The sequence below is a fragment of the Motacilla alba genome, chromosome 1A (assembly GCF_015832195.1).
Source record: "Motacilla alba alba isolate MOTALB_02 chromosome 1A, Motacilla_alba_V1.0_pri, whole genome shotgun sequence".
Classification (NCBI taxonomy): domain Eukaryota; kingdom Metazoa; phylum Chordata; class Aves; order Passeriformes; family Motacillidae; genus Motacilla; species Motacilla alba.
In genome coordinates, this window is record NC_052031.1 from 53,910,425 (window position 1) to 53,928,892 (window position 18,468).

At 43.9% G+C, this 18,468-nt stretch overlaps 2 protein-coding genes across 24 annotated transcripts in view; one reads left to right on the top strand and one right to left on the bottom strand.

Annotated features, from left to right (window-relative positions):
- Positions 1-619: 619 nt before the first annotated feature.
- The window catches only part of LOC119708751 (translation initiation factor IF-2-like), a 42,463-nt gene continuing 24,614 nt past the window's right edge, over positions 620-18,468 (bottom strand). For 15 of the 23 annotated variants that reach the window (XR_005259193.1, XR_005259176.1, XR_005259192.1 and 12 more), the window contains 2 exons: positions 14,120-17,280; positions 9,943-12,805 (listed from right to left, as the gene is read on the bottom strand). Coding sequence is in view for 4 of the 23 variants with exons in the window: in XM_038155543.1 (XP_038011471.1) it covers positions 12,704-12,805; positions 14,172-14,259 (190 nt within the window). In the remaining 19 variants the exon portion in view is untranslated. Of the gene's footprint in view, positions 938-9,942; positions 12,806-14,119; positions 17,281-18,468 lie in introns of those variants that run through there. The other 8 variants (XR_005259187.1, XM_038155544.1, XR_005259177.1 and 5 more) reach the window with 7 other exon arrangements.
- LOC119708753 (zinc finger and SCAN domain-containing protein 2-like) lies at positions 956-9,246 on the top strand. The gene is made up of 4 exons (XM_038155548.1): positions 956-1,979; positions 3,666-4,292; positions 6,084-6,185; positions 6,260-9,246. Exons 1-4 carry the CDS (start codon positions 1,907-1,909, stop codon positions 6,613-6,615), a joined length of 1,158 nt encoding a protein of 385 aa, XP_038011476.1. The 5' UTR covers positions 956-1,906; the 3' UTR covers positions 6,616-9,246.

Consider the following 18,468-nt stretch of genomic DNA (forward strand, 5'->3'; position numbering starts at 1 on the left):
TCCCTAAACAAATTTAGAGCACCTCTCCTATGAGAAAACACTGAGAGAATTTGGATTGTTCAGCCTAGAGAAGTGAACCTATGGGGTGACCTCATTGTAACCTTCCAGGACCTAAAGGAAGACTGCAGGAGAGATGGAGAAAGACTCTGGACAAGGACCTGGAGTGACAGGACAAGGGGGAATGGCTTCACACTGACAGAGAGCAGGTTTAGATTGGATATTGGTAAGAAATTTTTCCCTGTAAGTGTGGTGAGGTCCTGGCACAGGTTTGCAACCACACAAAGGGGAGGGGAGGATTGAAAGAACAGAAAAAGAGTTCAAAACCAAACTGGAACAACAGAAGTACATGTCAAAAGAACTGTGAACCTCAACAGAACTTCTTCCCTCCTGTCTGGGTTTGAAAAGACAGGTGACAGCTAAGGAAGGCAGGAGCCTCTCTTGAAATGGAAAATGTAAACCCCCTCCCTCCAAATTACTGTGATTTTGAAATTAAGGAACTTTCAGGCAAAGATATGGGAGTAGGAATTACAGTTATTTATTAGGAAAATAAAATAAAAATGCAGTAATACAAAACAACACTGACAGAATCAGAACACGACCTGACACCCTGTTGGTCAGGGTGGCTGCAGTCCTCCTGGAGTGACAGGTGTAGTTCTGTTGAAGCAGTGATCCTGTAGAAGGGTGTAGTTTTCCTCTGAAGGCCCAGTGGTGGTGTAGGTGGGCCTGGTCTTCCTCTGAGAATCCAGTGCAAAGGAAAGGTGCTCCTCTGGGAATCCACTGGGAAAATGCTGCCTGCAATGTTTCAAGTCTCAGCTTCTATTCAGGTAGGAATGCTTGGCTCCTCCCACTACATGGAGTACCTCACAATGGGATGATGTGATTTCATCAGTCATGCAGTAAGACTCGATAGCCCATTAACAGATGATAACTGCCCCACCTGCAGAGCAACAGAAAACACACCCCTGATCACATCTTCCATTGCAACCTAAAACACCACGATATTTAATAACCCTTCCTCATTTGCATGCGCCAATCACTACACCTTATTCCTAACACTGCGCAATCAGATTGCCACAGAGAGGGTGTGGCGTCTCCCTCACTGGGGGTGTTCCGGAACCATCCGGATGCGATGGATGGTTCTGGACGGATGGAAGTGCTGTGGGATGACACCACTTGAGCAGAGGGGTAGGACGACGACCATTCCGTGACTCACCTTACCAAGCTGCAGCCCCTGCCAGCTCATCCCATTGCTGCCCAGCGGGGCCACGGAGCCCTGCGGACGCTCCGTGCGGGGAAACTCAGCCAGCGAACGTGGCTGGAGCGCGGGCGGTAGAGGAAGAGCTCCCGCCACATTTCCAGGGGCTGGCGATACCGAAGGACGAACCTGAGGAGCGCCCGGTGCTCCCGCGGGCTAAGGAGAGCGGCACTGATTCCCCGGCCGGGTCTCGGCCCCGGGCAGGAGCGCTGGGCTGTGCCGGGAAGAGCGGAGGCGCTGGGGAGCAGGGGGCCGGGGCGAGGCGAAGGCCCGGCAGAGCACGCCCGGGGCTTGGGAGAGGGCGGAGCGGCCCCACGGCGTTGGCGGGACAAGTGCCCCCGGGCCGGGATTTAAAGCGTCTCAGGAAACAAGAGGTGGGGTGGATGAGAGGGTTTTGTAGTCCGGCCGGTGCTTCCCAAGGAGACTGAGCTTGGGGAAAGGCGCTTCTTATCACGCTGGTTTCTGGATTATGCTCACAGCTCACCCACCTTTGTGCAGGGCTGCCCTCTCTGTCCCGCGGGGCTCAGTGGCTTGGGCATGTTTCCGGCTCCTAGGCCGGGCACTGCCAAAGTATGCTGTACCAGCGTCTACCCCTCCCCTTCTGCTCCCATCTTCTGGGAAAGGTTCCATGCTCCTTTTTCTCTCTTCTAGATGGAGCCAGCAATGGAGTCCATATTCTCCATTTTCCAGAGCCCTGGGAGGAGTGATGCTGCAGAATATCCAGGTGAGGTGTAAACTCTTGCTAATTAAATCCTGCAGGGAAGTGTGGTGCCAGCATTCCATCCCTGGGATGCCATGCCAGGCCGAGGCAAGGCTGCAGAGGCATTCTGGGTTTCTTTCTGCTATGGTTTTCCAGCACTTTTTCTAAAATAAGACAATACAGTTCATTAGGAGTGATGGGCAGCCAGCACACTCCCATCTTCTAGGGTTTCTCACCGGTGAGGAGGGTCTAAGGGAGTTATGGAGCTCAATCCAAAGTGTGTGAGTGCCTAACTCTGGGTGTGTGTGAGAATGGAGGTTCTGTGGTCCCCCATTACTGCCAGGGACCTGCAAGGTTCTCAGGGAACAATCAGCCTCGTGGTTGTAGCGTCAGGAATGAGTGCTTCTGCCAGAAAGAACCTACTTCATCTGTCTGGGAGAAAGCTCTTCTTGGGTGTAATTCCTGATATAAGAGAGATGACTCCCTCCCTCAGCAAGTTTCCTTATTTTGTTGCTGCTATTTACAAGTTGGTAGCTGTGTAAACAGAGCATTTTGCCTCTTCAAGAACATATTACTTAAGAATTTTATTACCTATAGAGGTAAGACTGAAATTGCCCTGCAGAGTTTTATCTTGAATGTAGAAAGCCTGGTTTGTTTTGTTAGTAGATTAAACAAACTTTTTTTTTTTGTGTTAAATGTGGGAGTACTGTTTTAATGCTATATCAGAGATGCTAATTGCTGAAGCCTCTGGTTGAATTAATAGTAAACACCTGAAGTTGCTTGCAAAAATCAACCTTGGCTAAGTGTTTATTAGGTGATCCTTATAATTCTGTTAGTGCTGAACAGCTGGAAATGTAAGATCTACCCATCTGGATGAGATACCTAGAGGTGTGGGGTGTATGATGGTGCATATACACTTGTGAAATAAACAGGTTGCATCCTTTAGGAAAGAAAGGGACATGTATAAATGTTTCTGGTGTGTTTCTTCAGAATGCAATTTATTTGGCTTGTCATTGCAAGGAAAGTAAATGTGTTAGATCTAGCTGTGAAAAGAGATTGTAATAGTTAATTGGGAATTAGCTGGGGTTTTTTTAATTAATAAAGAGCCCTTTGACTTCTGATGCATAAATATACAGTATTCTTATAGTACTTACAACTATTGTTGTGATAGAGAAAAAAACTGGTGTGCCAACCTACAAAAGACATAATTTAACTGTTTCCTGGTAAATATGAGCTAGCACAAGTGAGAACCTAAATCTCCCTGCTGGCCTTGCCTCGTGAAGAGTGCATGGGCTCCTTTGTGCTGAAAGATCCCCACCCAAATGCCTAGCTTTGAAACAGTACGTTAATGATAATTTAGCAGGGTGGAAAGCTTTTGAGCTAAGTCTGCAGGAACAAATAGCTAAAAGGAGATATTTGGGATGGGTGAGATGCTTCATCTTCTCAGTCTTTGTTTTGCCATTCTCTGTGGGAAAGAACTAAAAGGAAATGGGGAGAGGAAGGAAGAGAAGAGGAGCATTTCTTACCTTTCTCTTCTTTGCCACTTTCCTCCCCCTTCTTGTCTCAGTCTTAAGAATTTCTGTTCCTCTTTGGGAAAAGGGAATCTGCTGTAAGCTGAAGGTAGGCCTGAGAAATTGAGTTATTTTACAAGGAGCACCCTATCTGCCTCAGGAAAAGAGGAGTGTTAAGATGGGTCTCTTACTCCATCAGGGGACTGCGTTTTGGGGGACAATGAGGAGGAGAACGGCTTCCCTGAAGACCTTAAGCACGAGGAGCTGCCTCAGGTACATGAAGCCCTGAGCCTAGACAGGAAGGCAGCCTGTGATGTTTCCCCTCATGAACAAAGAGACTCCAGGAAGCTCATCCTTGGCACTGATGGCCAGACACTGCACTGTAAAGAGAAACCATTCAGGTGTCCAGAATGTGGGAAGGGTTTCAAGGGGCACTGCAGGCTCCTGACCCACCTGCAGATCCACACAAGAGAAAAGGTGTTTGTGTGTGCAGAATGTGGGAAGAGCTTCAGCAGGAAGGCCAACCTGGTGGTTCACCAGAGAGTCCATACAGGGGAGAGGCCTTACAAGTGCAAGGAATGTGAGAAAACCTTCAGCCGTGCCTCGAGCCTCCTTGCTCACCACAAAACCCATCTGAGAAAGAAAATCTTTTCCTGCACCATGTGCAGAAAAGACTTCAGTGGGAACACGGCTCTGCTGCAGCATCTGAGAGTCCATACAGATGAGAAGCCCTGTAGGCGTTCAGAGCATGGAAATAGCTTCAGTGTGAGCTCAAACTTCATCAGACACCAATATCTCAGAGAGAGACCCAGTGAACACACAGCAGGTAACTGAACTGTGTTTATTTCAAGTTACACAAAATTTCACGGGACACATGAAATATTCTGGTCTCTGTTTCTTCCTAAACAGTTCTCTCTCTTTGCTCTGAATATGAGTGTTGGGGGTTGGTTGATTTGGTTTTGTTACTTTTTTTTCCGCCCATCTCTAATATTTATCTGTGCCATCTGAGGAAATTATTTGAAAAAGCTGTAGTTGAAATTTAGGTGTTACCACGAAGATTGCCTGGCACCTGTAGCTATGATATTTTATGAAAATCCTTTTGCTAGGATTTCTTTCTCTTGAGAAGCTAAGAGGCCTCAGGAACAAGTGTAAACAATTATTATTTGTTACTGTGAAATGGAACAGGTGCTTCCTTGATTGGTCGATGTTAGGTGTTTTTACTTAATAACCAATCAAGGATGCAGCTGAATTAGACTCTTTGGGAGTCACAAACTTTGTTATTTATTTTATTCTATTTTTGTTTTGCTTTCTGATGTATTTTTCTCTTTGTTCTTTTAGTATAGTTTTAATATAGCATTTTTAATATAATATATATCGTAATATAATAAACCAGCCTTCTGAAACATGGAGTCAAGATTTCTCCATCTCTTCCCAAGTCCTGCATACCTAGAAAGACCACAGGCACCTTAGACTCCCCAAAGTTCTCAGATCCCACTAATAATAAAGATCTCACTAACTCCTGCTTCATAATGTTGCCTGATGTCTAGTCTTAGCTCTTCAGAAGATCTAAGCTCAGCCACCAAAATGCTAAGCTTAGGGAGATGTAAGGAATTTTGACTTGCAAAAGGCTGTAAACAGTGCCTTGGTCACCTCTAGCAGCCAAACTTTGTTATATGTGGATATTGAATCCTAACTTCTTGTTGTCTGCAGTGGGAAGCCTGTGGAATATTCTTAGCACAGCACAGGCTGACAAAGGGATTGTTTCAAGTAGGGAGTTTACTGGATTTTGCAATATTTTGTGTTCTAGTAGTGACCTGAAACTCAGGGATAAAAACTGGCATTGTGGGGTATTTTTCCCTGTTTTACCTTTATTTGGGAAGTGTCTTTATCCTTGGTCAAAAATATTAAATTTTCATCTTGGGTCTCACCTAGACACCCACAGAATTGTTGTCGGTGTTGGCATGAGAAGCAGGAGTTTTGCATGTGAGGTTTTTCTTTGGTTTTTGTGGTTGGTTTGTTTGAAGTTGTTTTACTTGTTCGTGTTTCTTGGTTTCTTCTGGGGAAAAAAACCCAAAAAACAAAAATGAGCCTTTCACCTTAACAATGGGAATAATGATGAAGTTATAATCAGGTTTGTGATAGAATGGCAAAACTGAATTCTTAATGTAGGGTTTGAGGCCTCTCAGTCCATAGATACAGAGGGGTGGCCTAAGAACTCTAAGCATGGAACCTTACACTCCTAAACCTTGTTTTTTCTTCAGATGAGTTTATAATTCCTGAAGAAAAGTCTCATTTTTGCCCTTTCAGTTGGACACTGAGTAGTATCAGATTAGTCTAACACTGTATCTGCTTCTAAAGAAAGCGTGCAAATACAAACATATTTTTTAGTAAATCTCAATTTCCCCTTTCCTTAGCAGATTCCTTGCTTCAGCTTTGCTTCCTCCTTTCCCTGTGTCCCCACCTCAAAAAAAACCAAACCCTGTATCTACCTAATCTTTGGTTTTGGACCACCTGTGACTTGAATTTTAAGATGTGGATGAGAGGAAGGGTTGTTGCTGAGCTGCCATGTTTGGAATGCAGACCTTGCAGCTTCTGACTTGCAGTGTCTTCCTTTTAGATGCAAATCAACCTGAATTTACATCTTTGCATCAGAAAGAAGAGCAAAGGTGTGGTGCAGAGGAAAGTGAGATGGATCACTGGAATCTTGTTTCTGAAGAGTGTAAGTAGAAAAACACTTCTGAACTGCCTGTGTTTTTACATAGCAAGCATTAACATTCCCTTCTCTTTGTACAGTGAAGAAAATGAGGGAAAACATGGATATGCTTCTCCTGAATCAGCGAAGTCAGCTGCAGGTGCTTCAGGAAATTCAGAAGCAACTGAACATACTGCTCCCAGGCAATGCTCTCCTGAATTCCAATGTTTATAGCTTAGGACTCCTCCTAGGACAGCAGGTGGCTGCTGCAGCATCCATTTCTTGCCCCCTTCTTAATCCCAGCAGTCTCCTCTCCTGTGAAGGTGCCAGTGCCTTATCCCTTTCATCTGCCTCTGGAGCTCTGCCTGCACCTCAGCTCCCAATCTCTCAGGATCCTGTGGCTTCTGCAGCTTGCTCAGCATTGTGCTGTGAACGTGTCCAGTGTAAACATCTGTGACTCTTCGCCACCATTCTGTCACTCGGGGCAGGTATCCTGTGGGCTGTGGTGTTGCAGTTGTTGTGCCTGTGAAGGTACTGACTGTACACTCAGATGTATCAACAAGCAGCAGTTGATCAAATCCCTGCCCTGGAGCCTGCAGGGATTTTGGCCAGGAATGACCTTTATTGAGGCCACTCAAGAGATTGTTATCACTGGGATGCACTGATGTGCAACATTCATATACAAGATAATTCATCAAACTTGAGTGTATTTTTTACCTGGTATATCTTTCAGCATGTACTTGGGCAGTTGTACCTCTCCTAATGAGTTGAAACTAATGATAAAGTCCTCAGGGATGATTTAAGTATCGCCTGTTATGTCCGATTTATATAGAGGGAATCAAGATGCTTATGTAAAGATGTTCAGTTTAACAGCACCCCTGTTCCCAGCATGTGTTTGCAAAAGCTTCCTTCCTTTAGGAAGTCTTTAAATTATGTGTCCTTGACTTAGCTGATTCTCAGGCCAGCGCTACTACTCAAAATAGAAAAAAGTGCTTTTTGTGTAAAACAAACAACCCCCACCACCACCCCAAAAAAAACCCTAACTGAAAACACAAACCAAAAAGCCCTGAACAAAATATTACGTTTCAGGTCTGCCTTGCTTATCAGGAGTTCGTGAGGAAAAGCCAAATTGGTTTCTAGGGCACTTGTTCTTTTGTTCAAAGGTGAACTCAGTTGAGCCTGGGTTTACTTGGTAATAACCTATTTAGATTATTATGTGGTTTTGGCTGTTACATATTAATTAGGGATAGGAGTGGGGTAAATAACACTGAGAGGCTCAGGTACATCATATTGTGAAAACAGCAGAGAAAACTTTTTTTTTCCCTTTTATTTTCTTTTTTTTCCCCTGTAGGACTCTGACATTGGGTCTGCCAGGGTTGGAAAGTACAGAGTTTTAAGACATGTTGGTCTAGTCTACCTTGTTCCATCAGTGACAGACTTGGGGCAGTCTCAGAATCTTTAAGCTTCAAAAGTGTAAAAAAAAAAGCTCCTTTACCCTTGAACTGGGATAAAAAACTTTGGGCTTGTACCTTTGCCAGAAAGTCTTATCTCTTGAACTGATGCTGTGTTTGTGCATGGTTGGTTTTGTGGTTTGTAGTTGTGGTTTTTTTATGTTACCTTGTTAAAAGGATGCACTCCTAGTAATTAATAAAATGAGGTTTAGATTTTAGGGATGGGAAACACTGGTTCTCTTAACAAGTCGTCTTCTTGTTGACAGAATGTCACTTTCTGTCCCAAAGCTAAAACTGTGGGGCCAGGTATGTCACTTCTGCTGTGTGACTATAGACTGTGAAAATCACACACTGGTTTCTACTGTGTGGGATTTTGGATTAGTCTTAATTCATCAGGATATTAATTTAAGCCAAATGAAGAGGCCTTAAAGGACAAAGGACATCTCTTCAATGTGATCTTGTGCTGGTATCTTTAAGCTGTAATTTCTATCAGTTGAGCATTTCAGAATCCTGGAAACTCAGGGGTACTGTTGAGAACTTTTTTTGATGTTTAATGTCATTCTGCATAAAGCAGAATTCCCTCATGAAATCAATGGTTGAAGTTTGTATTTCAGTTGGGTTTATGGTGTTCATTATTAAAATGTTCCACTCCTGTTAGAAATGAATCTTTGGTGAGTTTTTGTCCTTCCTAAAATATTACATAGAGGGGGCCCCTAGGAGTCCAAGGCCAGCCAGAAGTGTTGTCCTGGTAGCTTTTGTCTGGGTTTTCCCTTTCTCTGCTGATCATAAATCTGGAGTTGTCCTGGCTCCACTTTCTTCTCTTTGAATAATAATAACAATGGAATGGTACAAGTATAAGAAACAATGATCTGAAAATACAGGAAATTGAGGGCAATTTTTTGAGAAGCAGCTGGAATTCCAGATCTCTAAAACTGGCACTAATTTGCCCAATTTTGCATTTAACCTGTCAGTCTTCTGAAGTATTTTCTTCTCATCAGATAAAAATAAAATAATGCATCTTGTTACTAAGCTGACAACAGGTGAGAATTTTGAAAAAGTTTGCTGATTAAAGTGCATCTGCAGAAATTATGCACTCAGGTAGGTAATTGAAGTGTTTCTGTTGTGAGTGGAAGTTTCTGAAGATGTTAGCTGTGTGGAGGTCAACAGCTAGAATAATTTAAAAAACAACTAACATATAACCCCATATTACACCTTAATCACACAATTTATTATGGCAGGATAACTCTGGAAAAAGAGACGGCCAATGTGAAATATTCATCCTGGATGACATTTAGGAGGTCCTAACGTGGATCCATAAATTTAAAGATTGATGCGGCTGGTGGCCCAGCAGTCCTTAAAGGTTTTTAGTCTTGTTAATCTAGATTGGATCCTGATTTCTTAATGTAAGACAAGGATAATTATTTCAGCTAAGTTACATTGTGGTTTTTGTAATGTGGTTGCATATAAGACATTAATTATATTCTAAAAGTTACAAAGGTCTTAAGTTCAACATTTTTAGGGCTGAAAATGATCATTCGTTAGTGGTGGTGGGGAAGACACCTCCACTCTGCATCAGTTTTGGGATTTTCTGGTACTCAGGGGGAAAAAAGGCAAGTTTTGCCTGAATCCACAGCTGTTTAAAGGAGTTAGGTTCTCAACACACGCAAAAGCGAGATTAAAACACAAATGAGATTAAATGTTGGGATCCAAAGCAATTATTGACCTATATTTTTTCCTCATGAAGGAGGAAAGGAAGAGAGAAAATAGAAAAGTAGAAAATGCCAAGGATAAATAAGCATGTTATCATGCACTTAACTAGTCTAATGCCAATATTTAAAAATACAACTCCAGTGACAATTGCAATTCTGCTAACCATTTTCTCTAGCCTGTAAGCCCTAAAGGCTTTGGCAGGGTCATAACCCATGATCCAGGTTCTAATCCATCAACCAGGCTCGTGGTTGCATAGACTGAAATAATTCTCCAGCTTGATCACTTAGTTCTTTTTGTCTTAGCTTGTGCCTCCTCTGTGGAGGATAAGGCACTATGGATGTTAATGCAACACTCAATTCCAGATAAACTCAGCACATTCCCAGCTATATTGCCTTTTCAGTTTAGACAATTCAGTAGCTGTATATGGGGTACCTTTTGTGGTAATTTGAGACTTTTCATCCTTCAAATCGTCATTGTTTTAATAAGAGGTCGTTGTGGAACAAGCACTTTGTCAAGTTGGTTGTGCAGGGATTCCAATTCAGAGAGTGGATATGTTGCTGTTTCTTTAGGCAGCCTTGGTTCTAATTCATCATCTCCTTCTCTTGTTAATCTCTCTGAAAAATTGAGCCAAATCATAAAACTTGAAACACCAGCAAGGGAAGGAGCTGCGCATTTGCCCTTCACTTACACAGAGCTTAAACAGATAACAGAGACATGGCTGTGTTGCAGCTTGTCTTCCTTGATGAGGATCCAATGGCAGGATCTAGATGATCTTTGAGGTCACTTCCAACCCAGGCGAAAGTGGCTGCTTTTCCGTCTCAGCAGAGCTATTGGGAATGTGCCCAAGATCTCAATGGCATGGTCACCAGAGTGACAAGTTCATCAGCTTGAATATTATATACAGTTCTTTCTTTCCTTAACAAGCAGGAGTTACAGCCAGACTTTTTCCTCTCAAATTCAGTAGTTTGGTCTAATTTTAGCAGCAATATGCAAAAAACCCAGCAGGTGGGGATCTACAACTGTGTTTTATTTATACAAATACAAAGTGAAATGGTGTTTCCTATCACAAACAACTTTCAGTCTAGAGCAGCATTAATGCAATTCTCTCAAATGGGAAGCACTTTCATAGAGAATGAACTTTAGCATGATTTATTGCATGGTTTTGCCTTTTTGTTACTGAATATGGCCCAAATTTCAGCTTTCCAAAATCTCCAGGACAAAAGAGAGCGCACCATATTCCCAAGGAAATTAAGGCATTGCACAAAGCATGGTTACACACAGTATGGCTATTGGAATTAATGCTTCCTGGAAACACTTGAAAAATTGGGATGAACAAACGATTGGAAAAGCATCAAAGGGGTCTAAAACTGGGATTAAAGCTTGATTTACCATGTTTATTTTTACTCCGTGCATTTTGGTTTGGGTAGTATATTGTAGATGCATTTTGCACTTTGGCAGGCTCCCTGGTTTTTGAGGATTTTCTTGTTTTTCAAGGAAGGATTATGAAGTGAATTTTTCAGAGGCAGAGGATTTAATTTTCGGTGATGGTAGACTACACTTACAGGAATGGAGAATCTATCATAGGATGCACATACTCAGGAAAAGACTTCAAAAGCCATGGTGAGTATCAGCACAACATAAGCTCCAGTGGTGCTGCTGGGACGCCCACAGGAGCAAAAACCAGAGAAGGCTGCACAAACCCAAAGAGACTGAAAATATTCACCCTATATTTGTCATCCAGGAAAATTTGTGCAGCAGTCACAGCTTAGCTGCTGCATTTGAAGAAAGAACTAAACTCAAGAAGTTCCTTGGAATGTACAAAAGCAAGAAATCAAACTATCACAGGCATCATCTGTGCCCACCCTCCCTCTGAAAGCGCCATGTTATTTAATGTGCTGGTGTCCCCCTAAATTCTATGGAGACCTTATTAAATACTATGGATATTTTGCATCATACAGCAGACACAGAAATTAAATCCACACACAGATGCTTTAAATTAATAGCACTTAATTAATTACTTTAAACATAAAGAAAGTCATAAATAGCCCTTCCCCAACAAGTCTAGTCAATTTCTGCTAAATCAAACTTTATTGAATAAGAACAGCAAATAGAAGATAACTTGTGTTTGGAGACTACTTATACTTGAAAGCAGAGAATTCCCATTTTAAATGGAAGCCATTTAAATGGTGTCAGAGGAATAAAAGAGTAACAATTTCATCTTTAACCCCTGTAGAAAAAGTTTGGTTCCATTGCAAAACAGGTTGAAAGGACTGATTTAATATACTCCAAATCTGCCACCACCTGGGTACTCAAGGAAACTGCATTGCACTCAAATGCAGGCAGACATCTGTCGCAGTCTTGCCAGGGCTGGCTGGCAGAATAAAACCCACTGAAGCCATGGGGTAAGTCCAAAATGCCCCACCTGAAAAGCCAGAGGGTTCTTAAAACATTGGCAAATTCTGAAAAGACAGGTAAGATTTTACCCTGTGCTATACCTGAAGGGAGCCTACATGAAAGGTGGAAACTATTTATATTGAAAGACTACAGTAAGGTCTCCCCAGAGCTTTTTTCTGGAGGTGGAATGAAGCATTGTGAGGGCCCAATCAGAGACAATTGTGTTATAAAGAGATGCCAGGGAGTGTCAGGTGAAGAGAACAGCTGAGACAACAGAAAAATGTGGCAGTGCAAAGGAACTTGTGAAGGCTGCATAGCAGAGGAGAGGCTGTAGGACTGAGCACTGGTGAAACCACACCTCAAATCCTGTGTCCAATTCTGAGCCCTTCACTGTGAGATGGACATTGAGGAGGGGCTGGAGCATGTCCAGGGAAGGGAACTGAAATGGGGAAGGGTCTGTAGCACAAATCTGATGAGGAGTGGTTGAGGGAGCTGGGTGAGCTCAGCCTGGAGAAAAGGAGACTCAGGGGGGCCTTCTGGCTCTGCTCAGCTCCCTGACAGGAGGGGGCAGCAGGGTGGAGGTTGGGCTCTGCTCCTGGGTAACAAAGGACAAAACTAGAGGAAATGGCCTCAAGCTGTACCAGGGGAGGTTCAGGTTGGACATCAGGAAGGATTTCTTCACTGAAAGTGTGATGAGGCGCCCAGGGAGGAGGTGAAGTCAACTGGAGGTGTTTAAGGAAAGCCTGGTCTCCAGTGAGATGGGCTGGGGGAAGCAGAGCTCTGTGGGGACTTTCTCATGAGGGCAGCTTCTCCTCCAAGCTGTAACAGGAACGCGTCCCTTCTCCCAGAGACTCGGTCCCAGAAAGGCTTCAGAGGAGCAGGGATGCTGCAGGGCAGCAGCGAGCCAAGGGTGGGACCTGCTTGGGTGACAGCTCTGCCCTCACCCACTGGAGGAGAAACCTTTCAGATGCTGCCACTGCAGGAAAGGCTTCAGTCACAACTTCTCCTTATGCCACACAGAGGGCCACAGGTGCTGGCAGCATCCTTGGGTGCGGTCTGGGTGTGAGGCAAGGTGCAGCTCCTGGTCCAGGCCTAAGGCACAAGGTGGGGGGGGGCAAGGATGTTACCACACCAGGTCGCCTGGATTCCAGACAGCTGGACATGGTGATGCCCTTAGCCCACACTTTGATTTTTCAGTCACCTCGTCCCAACACACCACCAGCATGGGCTGGAATTGTGCAGGGGGTTCCAGGGGGTAGTTCTGCATCCCAAAGTGCAACCATTCTCTTTCCCTGGTACCAGAATCAGATGCCATTTGCCACATGGCCAAGGTGCAGGTGTTTTCTCACCCTTCCTCATGATAGGTGTCTGCCCCTTCAGGGCAGACATCAACCCTCAGGGCATTTATTTTCCTTTCCCCATGCTTTGTGAAGCACTGTGTATACTTAGCAATGCTATATAAATTAAAAGGATTGACATGGATTTATTTCTAAGATCCTTATTAATTTATTTTGAACTATGCCAGATGGACATGGCACAGCTGTTCCCTAGCAGCTAGGATGGGATTGCTCAGCAGTCTAAGCACATAACTGGAGTTCCTTTCCACAGCCACTGTTAGTTTTGCCTCTTCAGTGTCACTTGGCTGAAATAATTAATTTCCCCTGGCCTGTTTGCGCTTTACTTTCTGTGGTCATGTAGCTTGAGAGGAGAATCGTCTGAAACCCTTGCTGCTGCAGAAGTTACAGGGTATGTTCCTCTTCTTCCTGGGATTTAATCACTTTGTGGGCAGCATAAACTCACAAGACAAATTCAGAACATACTGGGGATGTGCAACAAGGAAAGAACCAGAAGGTTCACTTTGACAGCAGCTACCTCACTGGCTTCTCTACCAGCCAGCTCCTCCCTCAGGACCAGTGGGAGGCTACTGGAAAAAGCCAATTAGCTAGTCTAATTCCAGCAGAGCATCCCTAGCACACTCCATGCCAGACCTGTGGTCACCAGCTGGTACCCAAATGCTCCTGCCAGCTGTAGGATGTAGAATACTGCAAATTTCTGTTGTGCTAACACTGCTCAGATCCTGCAGTGGGACTGTGGCACTTGAGAAATACCTGAGACAGACAAATGGATGAATGACGTCTCTGAAATAAAATCTGTCAGCCTGGTGTTGTTATCCTGACTCTCTCCCCCCTCTCTCTCTCCCTTCCCTTCTTTTTATCATTCCCTTCCCTCCCTTTTCTTTTTTTCTTTCTTGCTTGCTTGCTTGCTTTTTCTTTCTCCCCAGAGTGAGTTTCCCATCAGTTTCTCAGCCCAAGAATCTGGAGTTGAGGGACATTCTTGGAATTGGTCTTAATTTTCTCACATTTCTGAAAGAATCTGCAAAGCCAGAGGAGGGCACTCAGTGCTCACCTTTCCTTTATAAGGGAAAGTGGTTTGTCTTTTTTCCTCTGCAGTGACATACCATCCTGCTGGTAGAAGAACCTGGTTCTGAGGAGGCTGTTTTCTCAGTGCCACTTGGGTTATATGGGATCCAGTTTTCCAGTCCGCTGCTAGGAAAAAAATACATGTAATAGTGATGACTGAAATACAGCTTTTTACACTCTTTGCTTCATTGTGACTGGAAAAAACAGATTTGTTTTGATCTTGGACAAGAGGTGTGTTTTTGTGTGTTCAGTAAATTTTTAGAAGTATTTTTATGCCTATTCTCTAAAACAGTTTTTTGAGATGTATCAAACAAAAGTGTCCCTGCATGCACAGGAGACTTTTCCTTTAGGCTCTGTTTCTTCTTAACTTGAGCAACACTGGTCTGAATAGCCAGAGACACATCAGCAGGAGCCCCCATCTCTGGAAAAAAAAAAAAGGAACTAAAGGAAATTTCAGAAGACTGAGCAAAGGGAGGCCAAAAGAGGCAACAGACCCAAAGTCAAGGTGTCACAAAACATTTTGCCATTGCGGTGGTGAATGGCTGAACCAGGCGACCACATGAGGGGAAGGGAGAGTAGAAGGGATTGAAATTGGATGAACAACTAGGAAGACTGGGGGAGGGTTGGACTTCCTGCAGCTGATGGGAAAATGTAATTTGGGGGTGATAACAGCTGCATGGAAGAAAGGTCACAACTTTCCAGATCCCACATTGATCTCTCATACCTGGACTTGCTTCTTTTTGCTTTCCAGAGCTCTTACAGTTGCCCTGCTGCTCATGTGTTGTCTTGGGACATTTTCTGCTCTGTCTCTCCCTCCAGCTGACCTTCTCCACAATGCTGCTGAACTCTGCCTGCCTGTGGCTGAGATGTTTGTGCTTTCCCTGTTCTGTCAGTGTCTCCCCTCACAAAAGGGCAGCCTTGCCCTGCTTACCCCAGAGCACCTCCAAGCACACAGAATGTGCCCCTGCTTTTACAGATGACAGAGCTTTTGACAGGCCTGTGTGTATCCTTCCATGTCCCTTTTCTCAGCCTTAGCAGATCTTTTCCTGTACAAGGACTGGGAAGTTTCTTCCCACAGCTTTGTACCTGGCTGTTGTGCTTAAGAAAGTGCCTCTTTGCTGGTCAATTACTTTCTTTTCTTGCCTGATTTCTTTAACAGACGACCTTTGGATTTCTCCTGATGCCTTCAGACAGAAATACCAAACAAAACAGGAAAAATATAATACACATTAGAGGGATTTCAGGCATCTTCTCAATTCTTTGTACATATGATCAAGCCTTTATGTGAACATAGGGTAAAACAGGAACCACAAAATGCTTTACTGAAAAAAAAAGTATTTTAACAATTATTGGGAAAAGGGAAGCAGCAATGGAATGCAGGGATCAAGGGGCTGAAATAGAACATTTTTCCTGTGTGTACAGAAGGAAGAATTAAGATCAATGAACACAGCTCCTCATATTTTTAGAGAGGTGAAAGAAGATGGTAAAACATGATGGTATTTGGTCTGGACACTTAAATCCAAGTTCCTTGGCATGGTCAGCCTTGATATTACCTGTTAGGGCTGTTCTGAGAACAGGGATTGCTTGAAAGCACTCAGGGTTTGCCTCAGGGCAGCCACATCTTGCCCTAAGCTTCAGGCACTTGCTTTCCTTTGGCTAATTTGGGATGCAGCTGCCAATGTGATTGTGGTTTCACCTGCATCTTCCACCTTGTTTTGACCAGAGCCACTAATGCATGTGGAGAGAAAGTGAGTTCCTTTCTCTAGAAATGTAACCTGAAGAGATCCTGAAACTCCTCAGGCTCTGAGTCTCTGAATTCACCACCTTCACCATCAGTGCTCAAGTCAGTCACCTCCCAGCAGGAACATTCCTGGGGCGAGCAGAGGTGAAGTGCCAAGTCAGAAGCAGGAGGGAAAGAAAAAGGAAATGACTGATACTTTAAAATACTCAACTCGGGAGGCATGAAGCATGAACTCGAGAGATGCCAGAAGAAAACCAGACATAGCTTGGAATACAAGAGAGAATGACTAATTACAGATGCTTCCTCCAAGTCTGTCAGTAGGTGACAGTAATGTCACTGCTGGTGTGATCATGAATGTTAATGCTGGTGCATCACAGTCGTGACATTGTTTCTCTAGAGCAGAGGAATACATCCTCTTCTGGAATGCATCCACAAATTGTTACTTCACTCTGAACCATGAAGCTGTCTGTGAAGAAGGCTCTTTTATTCCCTTTCTTGGTGATGGCACAGCCCCCATATTTGCAGTACCCTTAAAAATCCACATAGCTTTCTCCCTAACCCACAGAATAAAGAACATCCATCAGTGGAATGGCACACACTGCCACTAACCTTTGTTCCAAAAGCATCATGTGAAGGACTGCTAAAGCAAAGCCTGTGTGAAGATGTTTTGTGCTGCCATCTGGGCACAGTGAGGTTTGCTCTTGTGTGCCTTATGAACATGGGCAAAGGATTCCTGCCTCCTCATTCCCCAGGCTCCTTCACTGGTTGAAAGGTTCATATTCCTTGTATTAAATAGGTATCTCTGAGGCTGGGCTTTCATGACATCTGAAATAGCAAACAGCTCTTGCTGATTTGTGACTGCAGATTATCCTGGATGGCTAAAGCTCTTGCCATTGCCAGCCATGCCACTGGGTTATTTTTAATTTGGATTGCTTCCCTGATCCAGTGCTCAGCACAGCTCCACAAACAGCATGGCTGGCACAAGTGAGGGAAAATTGCAGTCTTGGGTGGGTGGTAAGGAACACCTCAGGATTCCTCAAGCTGGTAATGCCCCCATGCAATCCATGCCATTAAACAGGAGCCTGGGGAGCAGCAGGGAGTTAAAAGAAAGTAGAACAAAGGCATTAAACAGAAATGTACCCTTTTTTGCACACGAGGAGTACCCTCAGAAGAGGTTCAATTTAGGCATCTTTTTCAAGCGGACGTCACACAGCTGGAATCGGTGCTTATCTCTTGCTAAGTACCTCTGAGGAGTGGAGCTGCCAGGTTTGTACTACTTTGTTCATGCCATTGGAGCTCTGGTTCCATCTTCTTTTCTTCCAAAAGCCTCATCTCCTCTTCTGTGTGTACTTGTGGTCACTTCCTCATGAGCTCTGCTCGTGGTGTCAGTGCAGCTCTGTGTGCAGCTGCAAGGGGATGCAGATTGAAATTTCAGTGGCTGAAAAGTAATGGTTTCCCACTCTACCCTTAGTTATTTTTAGCTGGATGAGTTCCTGATTCAATCCACTGGATGGACACACAACCAGCTGTGTCAGTGTTACAGAAAGAAAATGTTTGAGGGAAGCAGAGGAGAGGCTTAGCCAAGAGTTTAATCATCACTGGTACCAAATGGGAAACCACAATCATGAATGATTGCTCTAAATGCCTGGCAGGAGTTATTTAAACTTCTCTACAGCTCCCTGTCTTACTTCTTATGTAAGAAACAAAGCCTAGGGAACTTCCCAAGTCTGTGCCACAGAAAGGAAATAGCCCTTTGCCTGGTATAGCTGCCCCTTTCTCCATGAATCAAGGCAAGCTGAATGCAGGGAGCTGGACAAGTCTGCTGGCAGGCAAAACAGCCAGGGTTCCTCACAGCTTCTGTAGGAATGTGCCCCCTATGGACAGAGTGACAGAACTATCCTTTGTTCTCCAAAAAAGGAAGAAGCCCAGAAGTTTCTCTCCTGGATTAGGTGAAAAAGGCATCTCATAGGCCTGAGGGACTTCACCTCAAACTTAAGGACAGCTAATTGGACACAAGCCAAAAAGTCCCGCCTGGGCCATTTAGTAGAAAAAGAAGAGAACAAAGAAGCTGATGGCTTTTGTGAGGTGTTTTACCAGGAGCACAGACTTGCTGCACCTGGCTCAGTTTTTTCCGTTTGTTATTTTGCCTTTTATTAAGCATTTTTGTTTCCAACATTGCAGCAGAAGCCATCCTGCTTATTTTTATGCCTCCAAGGGAAGCTGAGCTATCTTGGGTGTATTTTGTTCGTTTTGAGAGCTTATTAGACCTGGCTCAAAAAACCAAACACAATAAACTTCCTTGCCTGTTGTAGTTTGGCCAGCCTGTACATTTAAAGGTCAAGTCCTGCAGAGACCAAAATTTGCCAGGACACCAGCCATAAGCAGCTACCCAGAAGTGTGCAAGATGTGTTTATAGTGATCAAAAAACATGCCTGAGGCACATGCTAAATACTGGCCACATGCTAAATACTGGCCACTATCAATAGACAGTGACTCTGACACAAAGATGGAAAGTATAATTAAAAATTTAGAGATTTATTCAGAAGCAAAAAAATCTATTCAGTCAATTAAAATCACTTACTGAGGCATATGAC

Excerpts from the sequence above, each read along its gene's own strand:
- LOC119708753 (XM_038155548.1), top strand. The coding sequence starts at position 1,907 with ATGGAGCCAGCAATGGAGTCCATATTCTCCATTTTCCAGAGCCCTGGG. Across the intron at positions 1,980-3,665 it reads TGATGCTGCAGAATATCCAG|GGGACTGCGTTTTGGGGGAC; the intron begins GTGAGGTGTAAA and ends TTACTCCATCAG. Across the intron at positions 6,186-6,259 it reads GAATCTTGTTTCTGAAGAGT|TGAAGAAAATGAGGGAAAAC; the intron begins GTAAGTAGAAAA and ends CTCTTTGTACAG.